Source organism: Capsicum annuum, chromosome 5, assembly GCF_002878395.1.
Source record: "Capsicum annuum cultivar UCD-10X-F1 chromosome 5, UCD10Xv1.1, whole genome shotgun sequence".
Classification (NCBI taxonomy): domain Eukaryota; kingdom Viridiplantae; phylum Streptophyta; class Magnoliopsida; order Solanales; family Solanaceae; genus Capsicum; species Capsicum annuum.
Window position 1 is genome coordinate 8048393 of NC_061115.1, and position 15524 is coordinate 8063916.

The following is a 15524-nucleotide window of genomic DNA, read 5'->3' on the forward strand; positions in this document are numbered from 1 at the left end:
AAATATATGGTAGGAGAATTAAATAATATTTTTCTTTCTATTAGACTTCCTAAAATATATGAAATTTCTAAAATATATGATAGGAGAATTAATTAATATTTTCCTTTATACTGTTCAATTAGAAAAATACTCATAAAATAGGACTCTACTAAGGAAATACTTCTATAAATATTGAGTTGTACGTAAGACTAGAGAACAAACCGGTTTGCCTATTGGGAGAATATGATTGATGCTCATCTAACTTGATTCGATTGCATGTCTAGATGGTGGATGCTTGATTTTCTAACCCTCAATTTCTTCACTATTTTTGCCAGAATAATAGAATTTAACATGTGTGTGTATATATATGTGTGTGTATATATATAATATATATATTTCCTTGTTTTCATTCAAAATCATTTTTTAGGGTCAAAATTTTCGCTTAGACAAGAATTAGTTGGATCAAAATCGAAGCTTTGTGATCACTATTTTTTTTTAATGGTTTACAGGTCATAGATGAATGTCGGTTGACTTTGAAGAATTTCTTGTGTAAAGGTTAGATTCAATTGTATTGTTTTGATATCTTTATTATCTTATTATTTTATTTTGTGGTAGTTTACAGTTTTGGCTTTGAGAATTTTTTGTGTATAAATTTAAGTTTAATTGTATTGTTGTGGTATTACTTTTATCGTATTATTTTGTTGCAGTTTACAGGAGATAGATAAATGTTGGTCGGATTTGAGGAATTTTTAATGTAAAGGTTAAGTTTAGTTGTATTATTTTGATCTCTCTATTATCGTATTATTTTGTTATTGTTTACAGGTGGTAAATGAGTGTCGGACTACTTTGAGAAAAATTTTGTGTGAAAAGATTAAATTTAATTGTATTATTTTGATGTCTCTATCATTGTATTGTTTTGTTGCAATTTACAAATGGTAGATGAATGACGATCGACTTTTAATTTTTTTTTGGCAGAGATTAGGTTTAATAAATAAATTCGTCATCTTTACATATTCAAAAGATATTAAATTTAATTATTATATTCATCTTTATTATTTAAACAAATATCCTATTTAGTATAATATTTGAACTTATTAAAGTGAGGTACACATGCAAGACGCGCACACCTAAACTAGCATATACATACAGACAAACACACACATATAAACACACACACTCACTCACTATTTCAATATACGTGCATTACACATGCACCCAAAAAGAATAAAATATATAATATTGTAATTGATGATCAAATAAGTAAAAATATAAATTTATTTTTTATCACAGTGAATCGAAGAAGTACGTTACTTATTGAGAATAGAAATAACGCTTTCGACATGCATACATGCCACGTGCCGATATATACCTAGATTATAGGTACCAGGAGTCGAAGTTTAAGACCGTGATCGAGTCTGATGTCATTAATATTTATCTAGATTATACCTAGATATTTTTGGGCAATATTTTTTTCTTACCAATCAAATAATATAAAATACGTAAACTGCCACTTATTTCTCTCGAAAATCTTTTATAGAAAACATTACATACTAAACACACCCTATTCAATTGGGCTTAAGCCCATAATCAATTTTGACTTTCCATCATCACATTGAACAAGAAAAACATTGCCTACTTCATAAAGAAAGATATTTACAAATAAAGAATATATCCACATATACATTATGTTATATGCTTTTTATAAACCTTACAAACAAAGTTCCCAATTCCAATAAAGCATTCAACTCCCCCTTCTCTCTCTCTCTCCCCCTCACTATTCATGCCATTAGGAAAAAGTCTAAAAGCATATAACTACTGGTAAGAATACTTCATTGATTTTTTTTTCTTTTATTTTAAATTTATTTAAATTTTTTCGAATCGAAAATAATTTTTCCAACGAGCGTCATATATTTGACCTTTCACGGAGTCAATTTTGTAGAAATATACCAGATATGTAATTTTTTGAGATATTAATTTATTTTTAAAAAAATTAATAATGCCTGACAAAAAAATCCTCTACCCTACAAAATTATCTTTTTTCATATTTTACTAATAAATTTATATTGCATATAGTATTATTATTTTTATTGTTATTATACATTTAAAACCACTCGTTTTATTCAACTTTACACCTATAAAATACAAACTAAAGTTAATACTCAATTAATTTCCCAACCAAATCCTTCTAGTACTTGGAATAACAAACTTTTTTTTTTTTTTTTTACAAATATTATAAAGTAAACAAATATAAAAAACGTTTCATTAAACAATTTGGGCACGTCCAAACACGCGTCAAATTTCAAGGTTGGAAATATTTGCCCATAGATTATAGAACATAGAAAAACATATATTATACGAAAACTAACATACAAAACAACTTATTATTCCGGAAATGCAAGGTAAGATTATTTAATGTGTATAATAAATTTTCGTGATTCACGTTTTCTTCGAATTTTACGTATAACGTGAGCTTTAATGCAACTCGATAAGTCCATGTAATCCGATTCCTTTCTAGATCCGATACGTTAACGAGAGTTTTAATGCACCGCACCTACGTTTTATTATATACTAGTACTTAGGGTTCTTGTTACTGTTATTTTTATTATTTCACAATAATTTTTTTTTCTTCTAAGGTAAATAACAAAAATAATTTTTTTCAACGGTGTACTTATACGATCTTTATTATCTTAATTTGTCTTATCTAAATTGGAAAATATAATTTAATAGGAAAAAAATTAAAACAAATTCATCTGTATTTGGATTTATTAATTTGTCAAGGTTTAATCTTTTACTATGACCATATATTTGTTATGATTTTTTTTTTTTTTTTGTAGAAATTTAGGGTTTGAGTATTTTTGGGTTAAAAATTCAAAGAAAATTATTAGATGATTAATTTTGTTGTGGCCAGGAGCTGATTATGGTGGGTACTATTTTCTATGTTTCAGTTACTGGGTTAGGGTTATTATTATTTTTTTTTTGGTAAATAAAAATATTTAATTTATTTTTCTTGGGATGTTTAAGCGTAGATCTGTTGAATTTGATTATAAAAATTTGATCTTTGGTTTGATTTTTATTGTTTTATATTTGTATAATTATTTGCTTGAGCTGTTTTATGTGATTTGATGATTTCGAGGCAGGGGTAAGGTGTGTGTATATAGTATCCTTGTTAGACTCCACGTGTGAGATTATACTGGATTATTGTTGTTGTTGTTGTTGTTTATGTGATTTGATGATTGCGAGGTAGGGGTAAGGCCTGTTTATGGTATCCTTGTTAGACTCCACGTGTGAGATTACACTAGATTATTGTTGTTGTTGTTGTTTATGTGATTTGATGATTGCGAGGTAGGGGTGAGGCTTGTGTATATAGTATCCTTGTTAGACTCCACGTGTGAGATTACACCATATTTATTATTGTTGCTGTTTACGTGGATTTGATGATTTTGAGGTAGGGGTAAGGTACGTGTATATTACCCTGCTCAGACTTCACTTGTGAGATTATACTTGGTTTATTGTTGTTATTGTTGTTGTTTGTGTGGTTCAATGATTTCAAGGTTTGTGTGTCAATGATTTCAAGGTAGGGCTAAGGTATGTGTATATAATATCCTCATTAGACTCCATTTGTATGATTATACTAGATTTGTTGTTGTTGTTGTTGTTGTGATTCGATGATTACGTGGTATGAGTAAATGTGTGAATATTGTATCCTCGTCAGACTCCATTTATGTGATTATACTGGGTTTGCTGTTGTCGTGATTCGATGATTTCGAAGTATGAGTAAGGTGTGTGAATCTTGTATCTTCGTCGGATCCACTCGTGGTACCCTTGCGTCGGACTCCACTTGTGGGATTATACGGAATTTATTGTTGTTTTTGTTTTTGTTGTGCTCCGATGATTTCAAGGTTCAAGTAAAGTGTGTGAATATTGTATCCTCGTCAGACTCCACTCGTGGGATTATACTTGGTTTATTATTATTGTTGTTGTTTGTGTGATATGATAATTTCAAGGTAGGAATAAGGTATGCGTATATTGTACCACTGTCAGACTCGATGTATGGGATTATACTTGGTTTGTTGTTGTTGTTTGTGTGATCTGACTTCGAGATAGGGTTAAGGTCTGTGTATATAGAACCCTCGTGTTAGACTCCCATTTTGTTTGTTGTTTTTCTATTTTTTATTCTGTTATTTGTCCTGAGCCGTGGTTCTATCGAAAACAGCCTCTCTACTTCGTCTGAGGTAGTGGTATTGACTGCATACACTTTACCCTCCTTAGACCCCACCCCACTCTGCGGGAATGCATTGGTTATGTTTTTGTTTTTGTTGTTGTGTTAGACTCCACTTGTGTGATTATACCGTTGTTGATGTTGTTGTTTATGTGATTTGATTTGTTTTGGTACTAAATCGTTTTGTTGTTTTTTCTTGTATGTGATGTAGAGAACTGGAGTTGAAGGTTCTTAGATCAGTGGATCAAGAATATGTAAGTTTTGTGTTCGTTTGTTTTGAAGCTTTGAATTTTCTAAGAAAGGTTAATTTTGATGAATTTATTATTTTTTGTGAATGTGTGTTTTGATTAATTGGATGTTTTTTGGTGAGTTGATGATCATCCTAAAATTGATTATAGTTTGATTAATGTAAGAAAAGTATTTGCTGTGTAATGAATTTCTGCTATGGCTGAAAGCTCTACTGGGTAATTCCTTTAGAAAAATCTGTTATACAGATTCCATAATACTCTTGGTCAACCACCAACCGAAGTTCTGCATTGTTTCAATTTGTTTGACCTATTTTGACTTGACACGGAGTTTAAGAGAGCAAAGAAGATTTTTGAATCATGTATTCTTAAATTAAAGATATGTCAAAAGTACTAAAATGCCCTTTAATCTTGTGGCATTAAATATACCACCTTGAAAGTTGAAATTAAAGAGTTGCTAAAAAAGGACGGAGTCATTATTTTAAAAGTTGGTCAAAAAAATTAAAGCAGAGGGAGTAGTTATGTTGTTGAGATCTGTACCCAAGGGTGTGGCGGACAATAAATACGAAGTGATTTCTTTCCATCTATTCTAGCCTGGCGAATAGAGTTAGTTGATGCATGTTGTTAGTAGGAGGTGGTGGGTACACCGTGGAATTAGTCGAGATGCGCATAAGCTGGCCCGGGCTCCATGATTATTTTTCTAAAAAAAGTTATGTTGCTCAAATCCTCCAAAAATGCTGCTATACCCATGTCGAATCCTCCAAAAATGCCTAGTTTTTGGAGGATCCGACACACACCCGATAATAATTTTGACAAGTTCGAGCAACATAAAATTTACAGATGTGGGTCTATTCTAACCCCTATCTTATGAGTTTCTCTTGTCACCAACAACATACCCAGTATAATCCCACCCACCAAGTGGGGTCGGGGAAGGGTAAGTGTACGCAGTCCATACCACTACCTCAGAGATGAGATAGAGAGGCTAGATGAGATAGAGAGGCTGTTTCCGATAGACTCCCGGCTCAAGATGAAACAATCTAGAAAAGGAATAGTAAAAGTACACGCTAAATGAGTTTCTCTTATCTAATTTCTTAATGAAAGACAGCTAGTTTGTACCCACATTGTTCAGGTTAGATGCACCACACTATATTTTGCTACATGTAGAAGGCTGTGCCTTCATGTTGTTGCATTTTGCGGTTTTATCGATATTGTTTTTGGTATCTATGTGTAATTATGTGGGCGGACTGATTCTAGAGTTCTTCTGTATTTTCGTATGTTATATATTTGTACACAATCAGCAATTTCTCTTGAAAGATTATCATATATTTGATTGTTGTCCTTACTTAGATTTCAAGCTTCATGTGGAAGAATTCCTGTATTAAAAAGATTCTCAGAGAATAATCATATTTATCAATTTGTGCATTCAGCAGGCCCTCTGATTTTTGCGACGAGTAGCTATTTGTACTTCTTGAGTACATATAAACCTTCAGTTCTCTTCCATGTCTTATGAAGGGAACTCGAGAGTGCAGTCTCGTGCTTTGATTTCTGACATGTATATTGATTTCTCGCAGTCTGGAGGATGGGGACTGAACTTGTTAGACATTGCATGAAAGAAGAAGATATGGACATTTCAGCAATTCCGCCTGGTTTTGAGTCACTTGCACCCTTCACGTTAAAGAAGGTGGAAAATAATCGACTCATGATCAATCAGTCATCCCCAGTGAGTGAGTCAAAATCACATCGAAGTCAGGAAGAAACAAATATTGAAGGCAATGAAGATGGAAAGAAGATGAAGTCACTTAGGCGTAAACCTGGGGTAAACTATGGGAAATATGAGAAAAGCTCAGAAGATGAATCTGGTTCCGATCAGGTTGCGTAGCGCTGTAGCGAGCCTATTACTTCCAAAAAGTTACTTTTGCACCTCTCATATTCTCTTCCTCTTGTGCAGAATTCTTCTGTTAGGCCTTCACTTCCAAAAGGGGTCATCCGAGGATGTGAAGGGTGTGCCAATTGCCAAAGGGTCAGTATCTGGAGTGAACTGCTTTATTTGTGTTTTATTTTAATAGGCTATGATGCAACACACTATCCTCTAGGAAGGTATTTTTAAATAATCATGTTTACAAATAATAGTTGTACTTAAAAATAACCCTTTCTTCATTCACAAGCATAAAGCTAAAGGAGATATAAGCCAACATAGAGAGTTGTAGATCTATTACATGTATATGCTGTTTTAAAGTTTCAAGCTTGGAACAGGTAAATGCGAGATGTCGGCCAGAGGAAGCTTCTAGGCCTGATATTGGGGATGCTCCGGTGTTCTATCCAACTGAAGAGGTCCTATTTTAATTGGCTAATCAACTCCTTTCAGTATCTCTATCTGAACACTCCGTGCATTCACTTCTGTTATCCATAAATTGAAGGAAGTTTTATGAGTCTTGCCTGGTCAAGTTTTCTCAATAACTTTTTTAAATCTCCAGGAATTTGAAGATACCCTGACATATATGGCTAGCATACGAACCAAAGCAGAGGCTTATGGAATTTGTCGCATAGTACCTCCTGCTTCGTGGAAACCTCCATGCCCTCTTAAAGAAAAAACTATGTGGGAGAACTCCAAATTTGTGACCCGTGTACAGAGGATTGACAAACTTCAGAATCGAGATTCGATGAGAAGGACGTGGGAAGCTAATACTCCTAAGAAAAAGAAAAGAAGAAGATGCTTAAAAACTGGAGTAGACTTGGGTAATGGTAATGTTGCCAATAGAACTCCTGGTGAAGCTGCTATCTTTGAAGCTGAGAGGTTTGGATTTGAACCTGGTCCAGAGTTTACTCTGGATGCATTTCAGAAATATGCTGATGATTTTAAGGCCCAGTACTTCAGGCAAAATGAAGGACAGTGTGAGCCCTCATGGGAGAACATTGAGGGTGAATATTGGCGGATGGTCGAGAAACCCACCGAAGAGATTGAGGTGGCATTCTTTGCTGATTACCTTTATTTTCTTCTTTTGGAAACCATCTAGGATGTATAACAGTTTCCTCCTTTGTTTCATTCCTTTGTCCTCATTTCCTAGGTGCTTTATGGGGCTGACTTGGAAACTGGAGTATTTGGAAGTGGGTTCCCCAAACACAACCATCAAGTTGGTTCTTCTGACACAAAGTATGTAAACTCAGGATGGAACTTGAATAATTTTCCAAGGCTCCCAGGTTCGGTTCTTACATATGAGAGCTGTGATATATCTGGTGTCTTGGTGCCTTGGCTGTACATAGGAATGTGCTTTTCATCGTTCTGTTGGGTAAGTAATATAGTTCATCTCAATTGCTTCATTCTGTACTGTGGTGAACTGATGTTTATTGGGTGCAATTGCCTCAACAAGTCTTTCTGTCGACTATGTAGCTCTGTAGGTGCCTATTTCTCTTTAATAGGGTTGCTCTGACATGTTGAAATATAATTAGCACATACCTTCCTCATATGCTTCTTTCCTACAATTTTGTTTTGAGCCTTAAGCTTCTTTGATACAAAATGTTCTACTACTTCTAAAGAACTTGTAAATAATTTTTTTTGAGTAAAAGAACTTGTGTAACATTCAATAAGAAGGAAACTATACATGAGTGCTGATCGAGTAAAGCTCTTGATCATGTTGATTCTAACTATCAATGGGTGGCATTAGTGATTGCTTGATTGCGATTATTCCTCTCTTTTGCATTGCGGAGGAGTTTTTTAAAGGCAAACTTTTTAACAGCGCACTTTAGTTTGCTTGAAATGTATGATTTGGATGATCATTCTTTTCTTTAGTAACCTGGAAATATTATCAGCCTTTGTGCTTGTCTTATTTATTTACCAATTTTCTTTTCTAAATTTTTACCCAACAGCATGTTGAAGATCACCATTTGTACTCATTAAATTACATGCATTTGGGGGCTCCAAAAATGTGGTATGGTGTGCCCGGGGCAGATGCAATAAAGTTAGAGGCTGCTATGAGGAAACACTTGCCGGATCTCTTTGAAGAGCAGCCTGACCTGCTTCACAAGCTGGTGAGCCCAATCTTCATTTGATTAAAAAAGTAATTGAGTCCTAATAACATGTCTCTTTGTTGGTAAATCCCTGCTCAAGAATGACATATTTTGCTAAAGAACCTGTTCTGCTACCACATATAGGTGATATGTTATCCCATTCATATTGTTGCAATGGTATAACGCCCTCATTAGATTGAAGTGTAATCAAGAAACTTACTGTGGATCTTGCTCTTTTAGTGGAAGACCATTTTGTAGATTATTCTTTACAATGTCACAGTTAATTAGCCTCTCAGAAGTTGGCTTCCAACATCTTGTCGTTTTTTCTTAGAAGTTAATAATCCTATTATTTTATGCAGGTTACACAACTCTCTCCCTCCATATTGAAATCCGAGGGAGTCCCAGTTTATCGTGTTGTCCAAAATCCTGGAGATTTTGTTTTGACCTTCCCAAGAGCATATCATGCCGGTTTCAATTGTGGCTTCAATTGTGCTGAAGCAGTAAATGTTGCTCCTGTTGACTGGTTACCCCATGGGCAGAATGCGATTGAGCTTTACCGTGAGCAAGGCCGGAAAACTTCCATATCCCATGATAAACTATTACTAGGAGCAGCTCGTGATGCAGTCAAAGCTCACTGGGAACTTAATTTGCTGAGGAAGAATACCTCAAATAATTTACGATGGAAAGATCTTTGCGGAAAAGATGGAATTTTGTCAAAAGCATTAAAGGTAGAATTTATTTGAATAAAATATTCTATCGATGGATAGTCCTTAATCTCCATTTCCATTTTCCTATGATTTTTCTTCCGTTGCATTGAGGGTATATTTTCTTTCATTTTTCCTTTTTGAAAAGAGGGGGTGGGGGGTGATTGGGGTTATATTGATATGTAGAGTTTGTCACTGATACTGCATTTAAGTTCTATGTTCATATAAATTATGCTACTAAGCCTAGTACCTCTTAATTCAACTTCACTGCTGAGTTATGTTTTATGCAGAACCGTGTTGAGATGGAGAGAGTCAGGAGGGAGTTTCTTTGTCAGTCTTCACAAACACTAACGATGGAGAGCACTTTTGATGCTACTAGTGAGAGGGAATGTTACGTATGTTTTTTCGATCTACACCTGTCCGCGGCCGGATGTCACCGTTGTTCGCCCGACAAATATGCATGCTTGAACCATGCAAAACAACTGTGTACTTGTTCCTGGGGTTCCAAATTTTTCCTCTTCCGTTATAGAATTGAGGAATTAAATGTACTAGTTGACGCTGTAGAAGGGAAATTGAGTGCAATTTATCGATGGGCAAGACAAGATCTTGGATTGGCTTTGAGTTCTTATGTAAATAAAGAGAGGCAACTTGCAGGGCTTGCTGGTAAATTATCTTGTAAACCTGAGGAATCAGTGTTGAAAGAGACGAGCTCAGGACTCCCTATAGCTTCCGTGAAAAAGGAAAAAGATGATGGCAATCCATCACTCTTGCCGAAGGCCAGCAGCAGTGCTTTTCCATTGCATAAAGATGAACAATCCAGGGAGCCATTAACATCCTCTATGCCCGACAACACTTCTCATGGAATTGAGGGGATAAAGAATGGCTTCCAGAGCAAACGCGATGAATCCATAAAGTCAGTTCCTGCTTATAGAACTCCAGTTACTCAGCTGTCTGTTGAGGGTGGTTCTTATAGTAAGAAATTATCAACAGATAAGCATGAAGTGAAGGGAACTTCAGGTCTTGGTGATGGTGATGTGATCCTGCTCAGTGATGATGAGGGAGAGGAGATGAACAATTCAATTCCTTCGAGAGATAATGTGGGAAAGCAGACAGTGAACAGGGGTAACAGTGATAAACCTGTTGCAACAGCATCCATTGATAGTGCAAGAGTTACTGAAGATGGAATTAATGGATCACCTGGTTCAGACAGCGTAAAAGTTAAGGATAATGCAAAAGTTGAAATACATCATAGACCTAATCAAGAAACTCATTCTTTTGTTGGAGGTTCGTCTGTAAATATGGATATTGATAAACATGCCCAAGGCTCTCAGGTTGCAAAAGGGATTTCTGGCTGTAATATAAGAGACACAGATTCTTGTACCCAGCCCCGGCAACCATTTGACTGTAAACCAAATAAAGAAGATAACCAAAATAAGGAAATGGAGTGTGCAAAACCTTTATCAAGTGACTTTCCCATCTCTCAAAACAATTTGGACAGACAGTTTCGCCAGAAAGGTCCTCGTATTGCAAAAGTTGTGAGGAGGCTCTCTTGCAATGTGGAACCTCTGGATTATGGAGTTATCCAGCCTGGCAAGTTATGGTGTGACAGCGGGGCTATTTACCCTAAGGGTATAGTACATGTGAAATACTCGTATTATTTTTACTCAACTTTTGGAAGTAATGATTGACAACTTTGTTCTTTTGTTAAATGCAGGATTCAGGAGCCGGGTCAGATACATCGATGTTTTGGATCCAACAAATATGTGCCACTATGTTTCTGAAATTTTAGATGCAGGACGAGATGGCCCATTGTTTATGGTATTTGATATTCTGTTCGAATGGAACTGTTTGTTAGATTTTGATTTTTGTGTGTGTGCGCTGTGCCGTTGGAATTCTTATTTTTGGCTATTGTGGTGCACTTCATGCTCCGTCAGGTAGGGATAAGTTTGCATACACACCACCCTCCCCAGACCGCACCTGTGGGATTTCTGGTATGATGTTGTGGTGGTGCACTTAATGATGCCACAATCTCTTTCATGTTTCTTCTGCATTAAGTTTTCCATTTAGTGCTGAGCCGTGCTTAGTTTCTTATGGTTTGACAACATGTCTACTAAACATTTATCATCAAGGGGTTTCACCATGAAGCTTCGTTATCTTAGAAAACTTCTCCAGCAGATTTCCGAGTAATAACTACTTGTCAGATTTATTGTTTCTTTCGAAAGCTTTGTGAGTTCATGTCCGGTTGTAGTTTTCCCTGAGGGCAAGTTTGACTGCTATAATATTCATCCTTTAATCAGCTCAGGATACCATTCACAACCTACATTATCAAAGGTTACCTCACAGATAACCCATTTTGCCTTTTTTTTCTGGTTTTCCTTCATGTGTCAGCTTTGTTGGCATCTCTATACCGGAGTATTATTTGGTTATTCATGCCATTTTGGTGTCATACTGTTATGTTATTTCCTGCCATTCCAGTGTCCTCTTTTTAAGCAGATAAATGAACTTGCAGGTTTCTTTAGAGCATTGTCCAAATGAAGTGTTTGTTCATTTATCCGCTGCCAAATGCTGGGATATGATCCGTGAGAGAGCGAACCAAGAAATAGCAAAGCAACATAAGCTGGGAAAGCTGAAACTTCCGCCTTTGCAACCACCTGGAAGTGTTGATGGCATGGAAATGTTTGGTTTTACTACACCAGCAATTACACAGGTCCTTTCACACATGTTCTTGAAATTAATATTAGATCCAGGTTTTTTCAGCACGACATATTCACAAATTCCTAATATGGACAAGATTTCAGTTGCCTATTATCTGATATATCAAAAAGACGTGGAACAAATGATCTCGTATTGATATTATTGTCTTTTTATATCATCAATGCAGGTCATTCAAGCTATGGATCAAAACCGGGTATGTTCTGAATTCTGGAGGTCTAAACCATTGATGCAGATAGCACAATCTTCCCTAGCTGTGGAAAGTTTGAAACCCAATATAAAATCCGAGATCTCAAACGATCCAACCGTAGCTGATACAGTTCTGAGTGGCCTATTTAAGAAGGCAAACTGTGAAGAACTTCATGCATTGAACAATCTTCTCAAACCCAATAATTTGACCTCTAATCAAGGTATAATGACTCGGCTTCTTAACGAAGAGATAGAAAAGCGAGGTAGGTGATTTGATTTTCAGCCTCGTCGAGGCCTGAAACTTCTCATAAGGAGTTAATCCTGTAAATGCTCAAGTCACATTTCTAGTTTTAGGATAAATTGCAGTAGGTTGACCCCCCCATTTCTTGAATTTTTGCACTGGCTCTTAGCAGGAAGAAAAAAAAGGCCGGCACATAGTTTACATTTCGACTTTTGGTTCTTTGAAATTCTTTGAGGAGGATGATTGAAAATAGAAAATACATCTGTCAATCTTTGCTATAGAAAATTCCTTCACTTATACTTCGAAAATTTGAGGTCTGAAACAAGCCTTTGAACGAGTGAGTACGTACTTTTAATCTGTTCATGAAGCACAGGCTTACGCGGTTAACTGAACGTCAAGTTTTCTGGATCGATATATCGTATGATGTAGTGGTGATCTTGATCTAGGGATTCAAAAGGCAAAAGCCATTGCTCCCTAGGAATCCCTAGTTTGGAGAAAGCTGCAGAGTCGATGAAAAGATGTGACAGTAAGATTGTGTGCGTTGATATAAAGAAGTTAAGTGAAAAGCATACAACCTATGCAAGTCGGTATACAAATAAGTGAAATTACAGCGAATGAATACATGTGATATAAGTTGGCCGCAAACAATATAATAGAGCAAATGAATGCAAGTGAAACAATAGAGGATTTGTTATGAATGGTAGATAATAAAAAAGTATAAATAACATAAATCCCACCCTTTTAAAACTTATTACCTTCTCTCCCACTTACTGTTATTAAAATTACTCTCCCTTTTTTTATACATAACAAGCAGATTATATACATAACGAACGTATGTATATGAACTCTTATACATAACAAGCAGATTATATACATAACGAACGTATGTATATGAACTAATTATGGCGACGTTATAAAAGGCAAATAACGGTTGTCCCCATTATTAAGGAACGAAATTAACGCCACTTTCATTAATGTTGATTACTGTATCCTTTCAAAATTGTAACAGCTATACAATTTCTAATTTTGAAAATACAAATACAAAGAGGAATCAGAATTTATAACGACCAAAGTCAATATTTTCATTTTTTTTTTTTTGCAAAAACCTATATATATATATATATATATATATATATATATATATATTAAAAAATAAGATGAATAAGATGAATATTGCAACTATGATGAATGAAAAGCTGAAATACAAATGCAGGATACAAAAGTGAAGAATTGTTGTTGCAAAATCAATAACTTATTTGTGGTTGATTTCGTCAATTGCTGGTGAATGAAACATTGACAAATTTCTAAAAATAATTGATGTCCGTTATGTAGTCGATGGTAATGACTCATCGATTGTTATTAGGAATAATGATGGTCTTAAGCTATACATCAAATTGAAGAAATTGCTTTTAGATTTCATAATGTATCTGTTGTGCATAACAATGATGGATAAAATTGGAAAGGATATACAGTTTGATAGAGAAATTGGAGCTGTGATTTGTGTGGAAGGTATGGAAACAGATGCTTTGGCTCTTTCTGTTGTTGAAACACAAAATTAATTTTTCGGCGGCATTAACAGATTAATGTAGCATGAATGGTCTTGTTGTTATGTATGTGTTATGAATATTGATTTGATGTAGCTATTATGAGTTTAATCAGTTTTTTTTTTTTTTTTTTTTTTTGTATTTTAATTTAAGTAGATCATTGTGATGGAGATTGTCAATTTGTTGATGTTGTAAAGATATTTATGATTTGTATATTAATAAACAATGAGTATATGAACATACATAAAGAGAGAGATTTTGTATGTTAATACCAAATACAATTTTTTTTATTATACTGATGTTTACTTGTTTTGTATATCAATTCAATTTTTGATGTCAATGTATTTTAAATAATGATTGTTTTGTTTGTATAGAACAGATATGGTATAATGTTATGTATATAAAAGTTTACTTTTGTTTTATGAGAAGATGACTATTTTCATACGAACTTTCAATTGTTTCAATGTCAGATAAGAAGGATTGACATGTTTCTGAAAGTGTGGATGAGGAAGACGTGCTGTCACCGAAATATAAAAAACCACCTGAAAGACTAAACAAAGGGAGGATTAAGAGATCTAGCAAAACTTTATCGTCAAGCATAAATTGTTGTGGACGGTACAGAAAAGCGGATCATAATAGGCGCTCTTGTAAATTTTTTCCGAAAGAGAGTTGATTTGTAATGGAATGTATGATGGTTGGTTAATCACTCATTGATCATTGTCTATATTTTCTTTAATGTTGATTGAACAATTTCAATTTGATAATAATATGATGACATGCAATTACTTTAAAATTTGTTATGTCAATAATATTAGTTTCTTAACTTGTTCAGTGTCGTTGCAATATTTTAATTGCTAGTTTGATGAATATGTGATTGATGTATAGCTACACATACATATTCACATACATAACAATATTTATGTATGTGTTGTCATATACATAACTACTGTCATGTATGAAGGATTACACATCATAATGAGATTCAGTTGTCCGTCCATATACCTAACAACATTTATGTATGTGTTTATTAAATACATGACATTGTTATGTATAAAGTCATACACATAAGGACGAGATTCAGTATTTTTAATTCATTTTTTGATGTTATATTACTCCATTGACATATCATGATGCTATGTGAGTGGGATATCCGAGATCAGTCTATCATAGTCATATACATACGATATATCTTATTCGAGTGGGATATGTGATTGTTATGTATATGGTCTATCCTGAAAATTTTAATATATATACAAAATAATTCTTATGCATAGCTAGGTAATCCATATACATATACAAATAAATACATAACAATATTTTTGTATGTGATTATCAAATACATGATATTGTTGTTTATAAGTCATACACATAAGAATGAAATTTAATTTTTTTTAATTTATTTATGGGTGTTACATTACTCCAGTGACATATCATGAAATTATGTGAGGGGATATCTGAGATCATTATATTATATTCATATATATACGAATATACCATTCAAGTGGAATATGTGATACCAGATACATAGCAAAGTGTTTTGTATATACCCTGGAATTTTCAATTCATATACACAACAATTTCTATATTTCAACAATTTAGTTTATACAAACAATAATTCATATATATATATATATATATGAATTATTGTTTGTATAAACTAAATTGTTGAAATATAGAAATTGTTGT

At 34.2% G+C, this 15524-nt stretch overlaps 1 protein-coding gene across 6 annotated transcripts; it reads left to right on the top strand.

Annotated features, from left to right (window-relative positions):
• Positions 1 to 1657: 1657 nt before the first annotated feature.
• LOC107870283 (lysine-specific demethylase JMJ18) lies at positions 1658 to 12579 on the top strand. Of its 6 annotated transcripts, none has more exons than XM_016716758.2 (13): positions 1658 to 1797; positions 4410 to 4452; positions 6015 to 6313; positions 6392 to 6463; positions 6697 to 6774; positions 6918 to 7406; positions 7509 to 7730; positions 8308 to 8469; positions 8808 to 9176; positions 9443 to 10781; positions 10867 to 10970; positions 11662 to 11859; positions 12034 to 12579. In XM_016716758.2, the coding sequence occupies exons 3-13, from the start codon at positions 6023 to 6025 to the stop codon at positions 12322 to 12324; spliced, it is 3615 nt and encodes a 1204-aa protein (XP_016572244.1). In that variant the 5' UTR covers positions 1658 to 1797; positions 4410 to 4452; positions 6015 to 6022; the 3' UTR covers positions 12325 to 12579. The 6 variants fall into 6 exon arrangements, with proteins under 6 accessions (XP_016572244.1, XP_016572238.1, XP_047268429.1 ...); XM_016716752.2 differs by lacking the exon at positions 1658 to 1797 and adding an exon at positions 2196 to 2378; XM_047412473.1 differs by lacking the exon at positions 1658 to 1797 and adding an exon at positions 2456 to 2474.
• The last annotated feature ends 2945 nt before the right edge of the window (positions 12580 to 15524 follow it).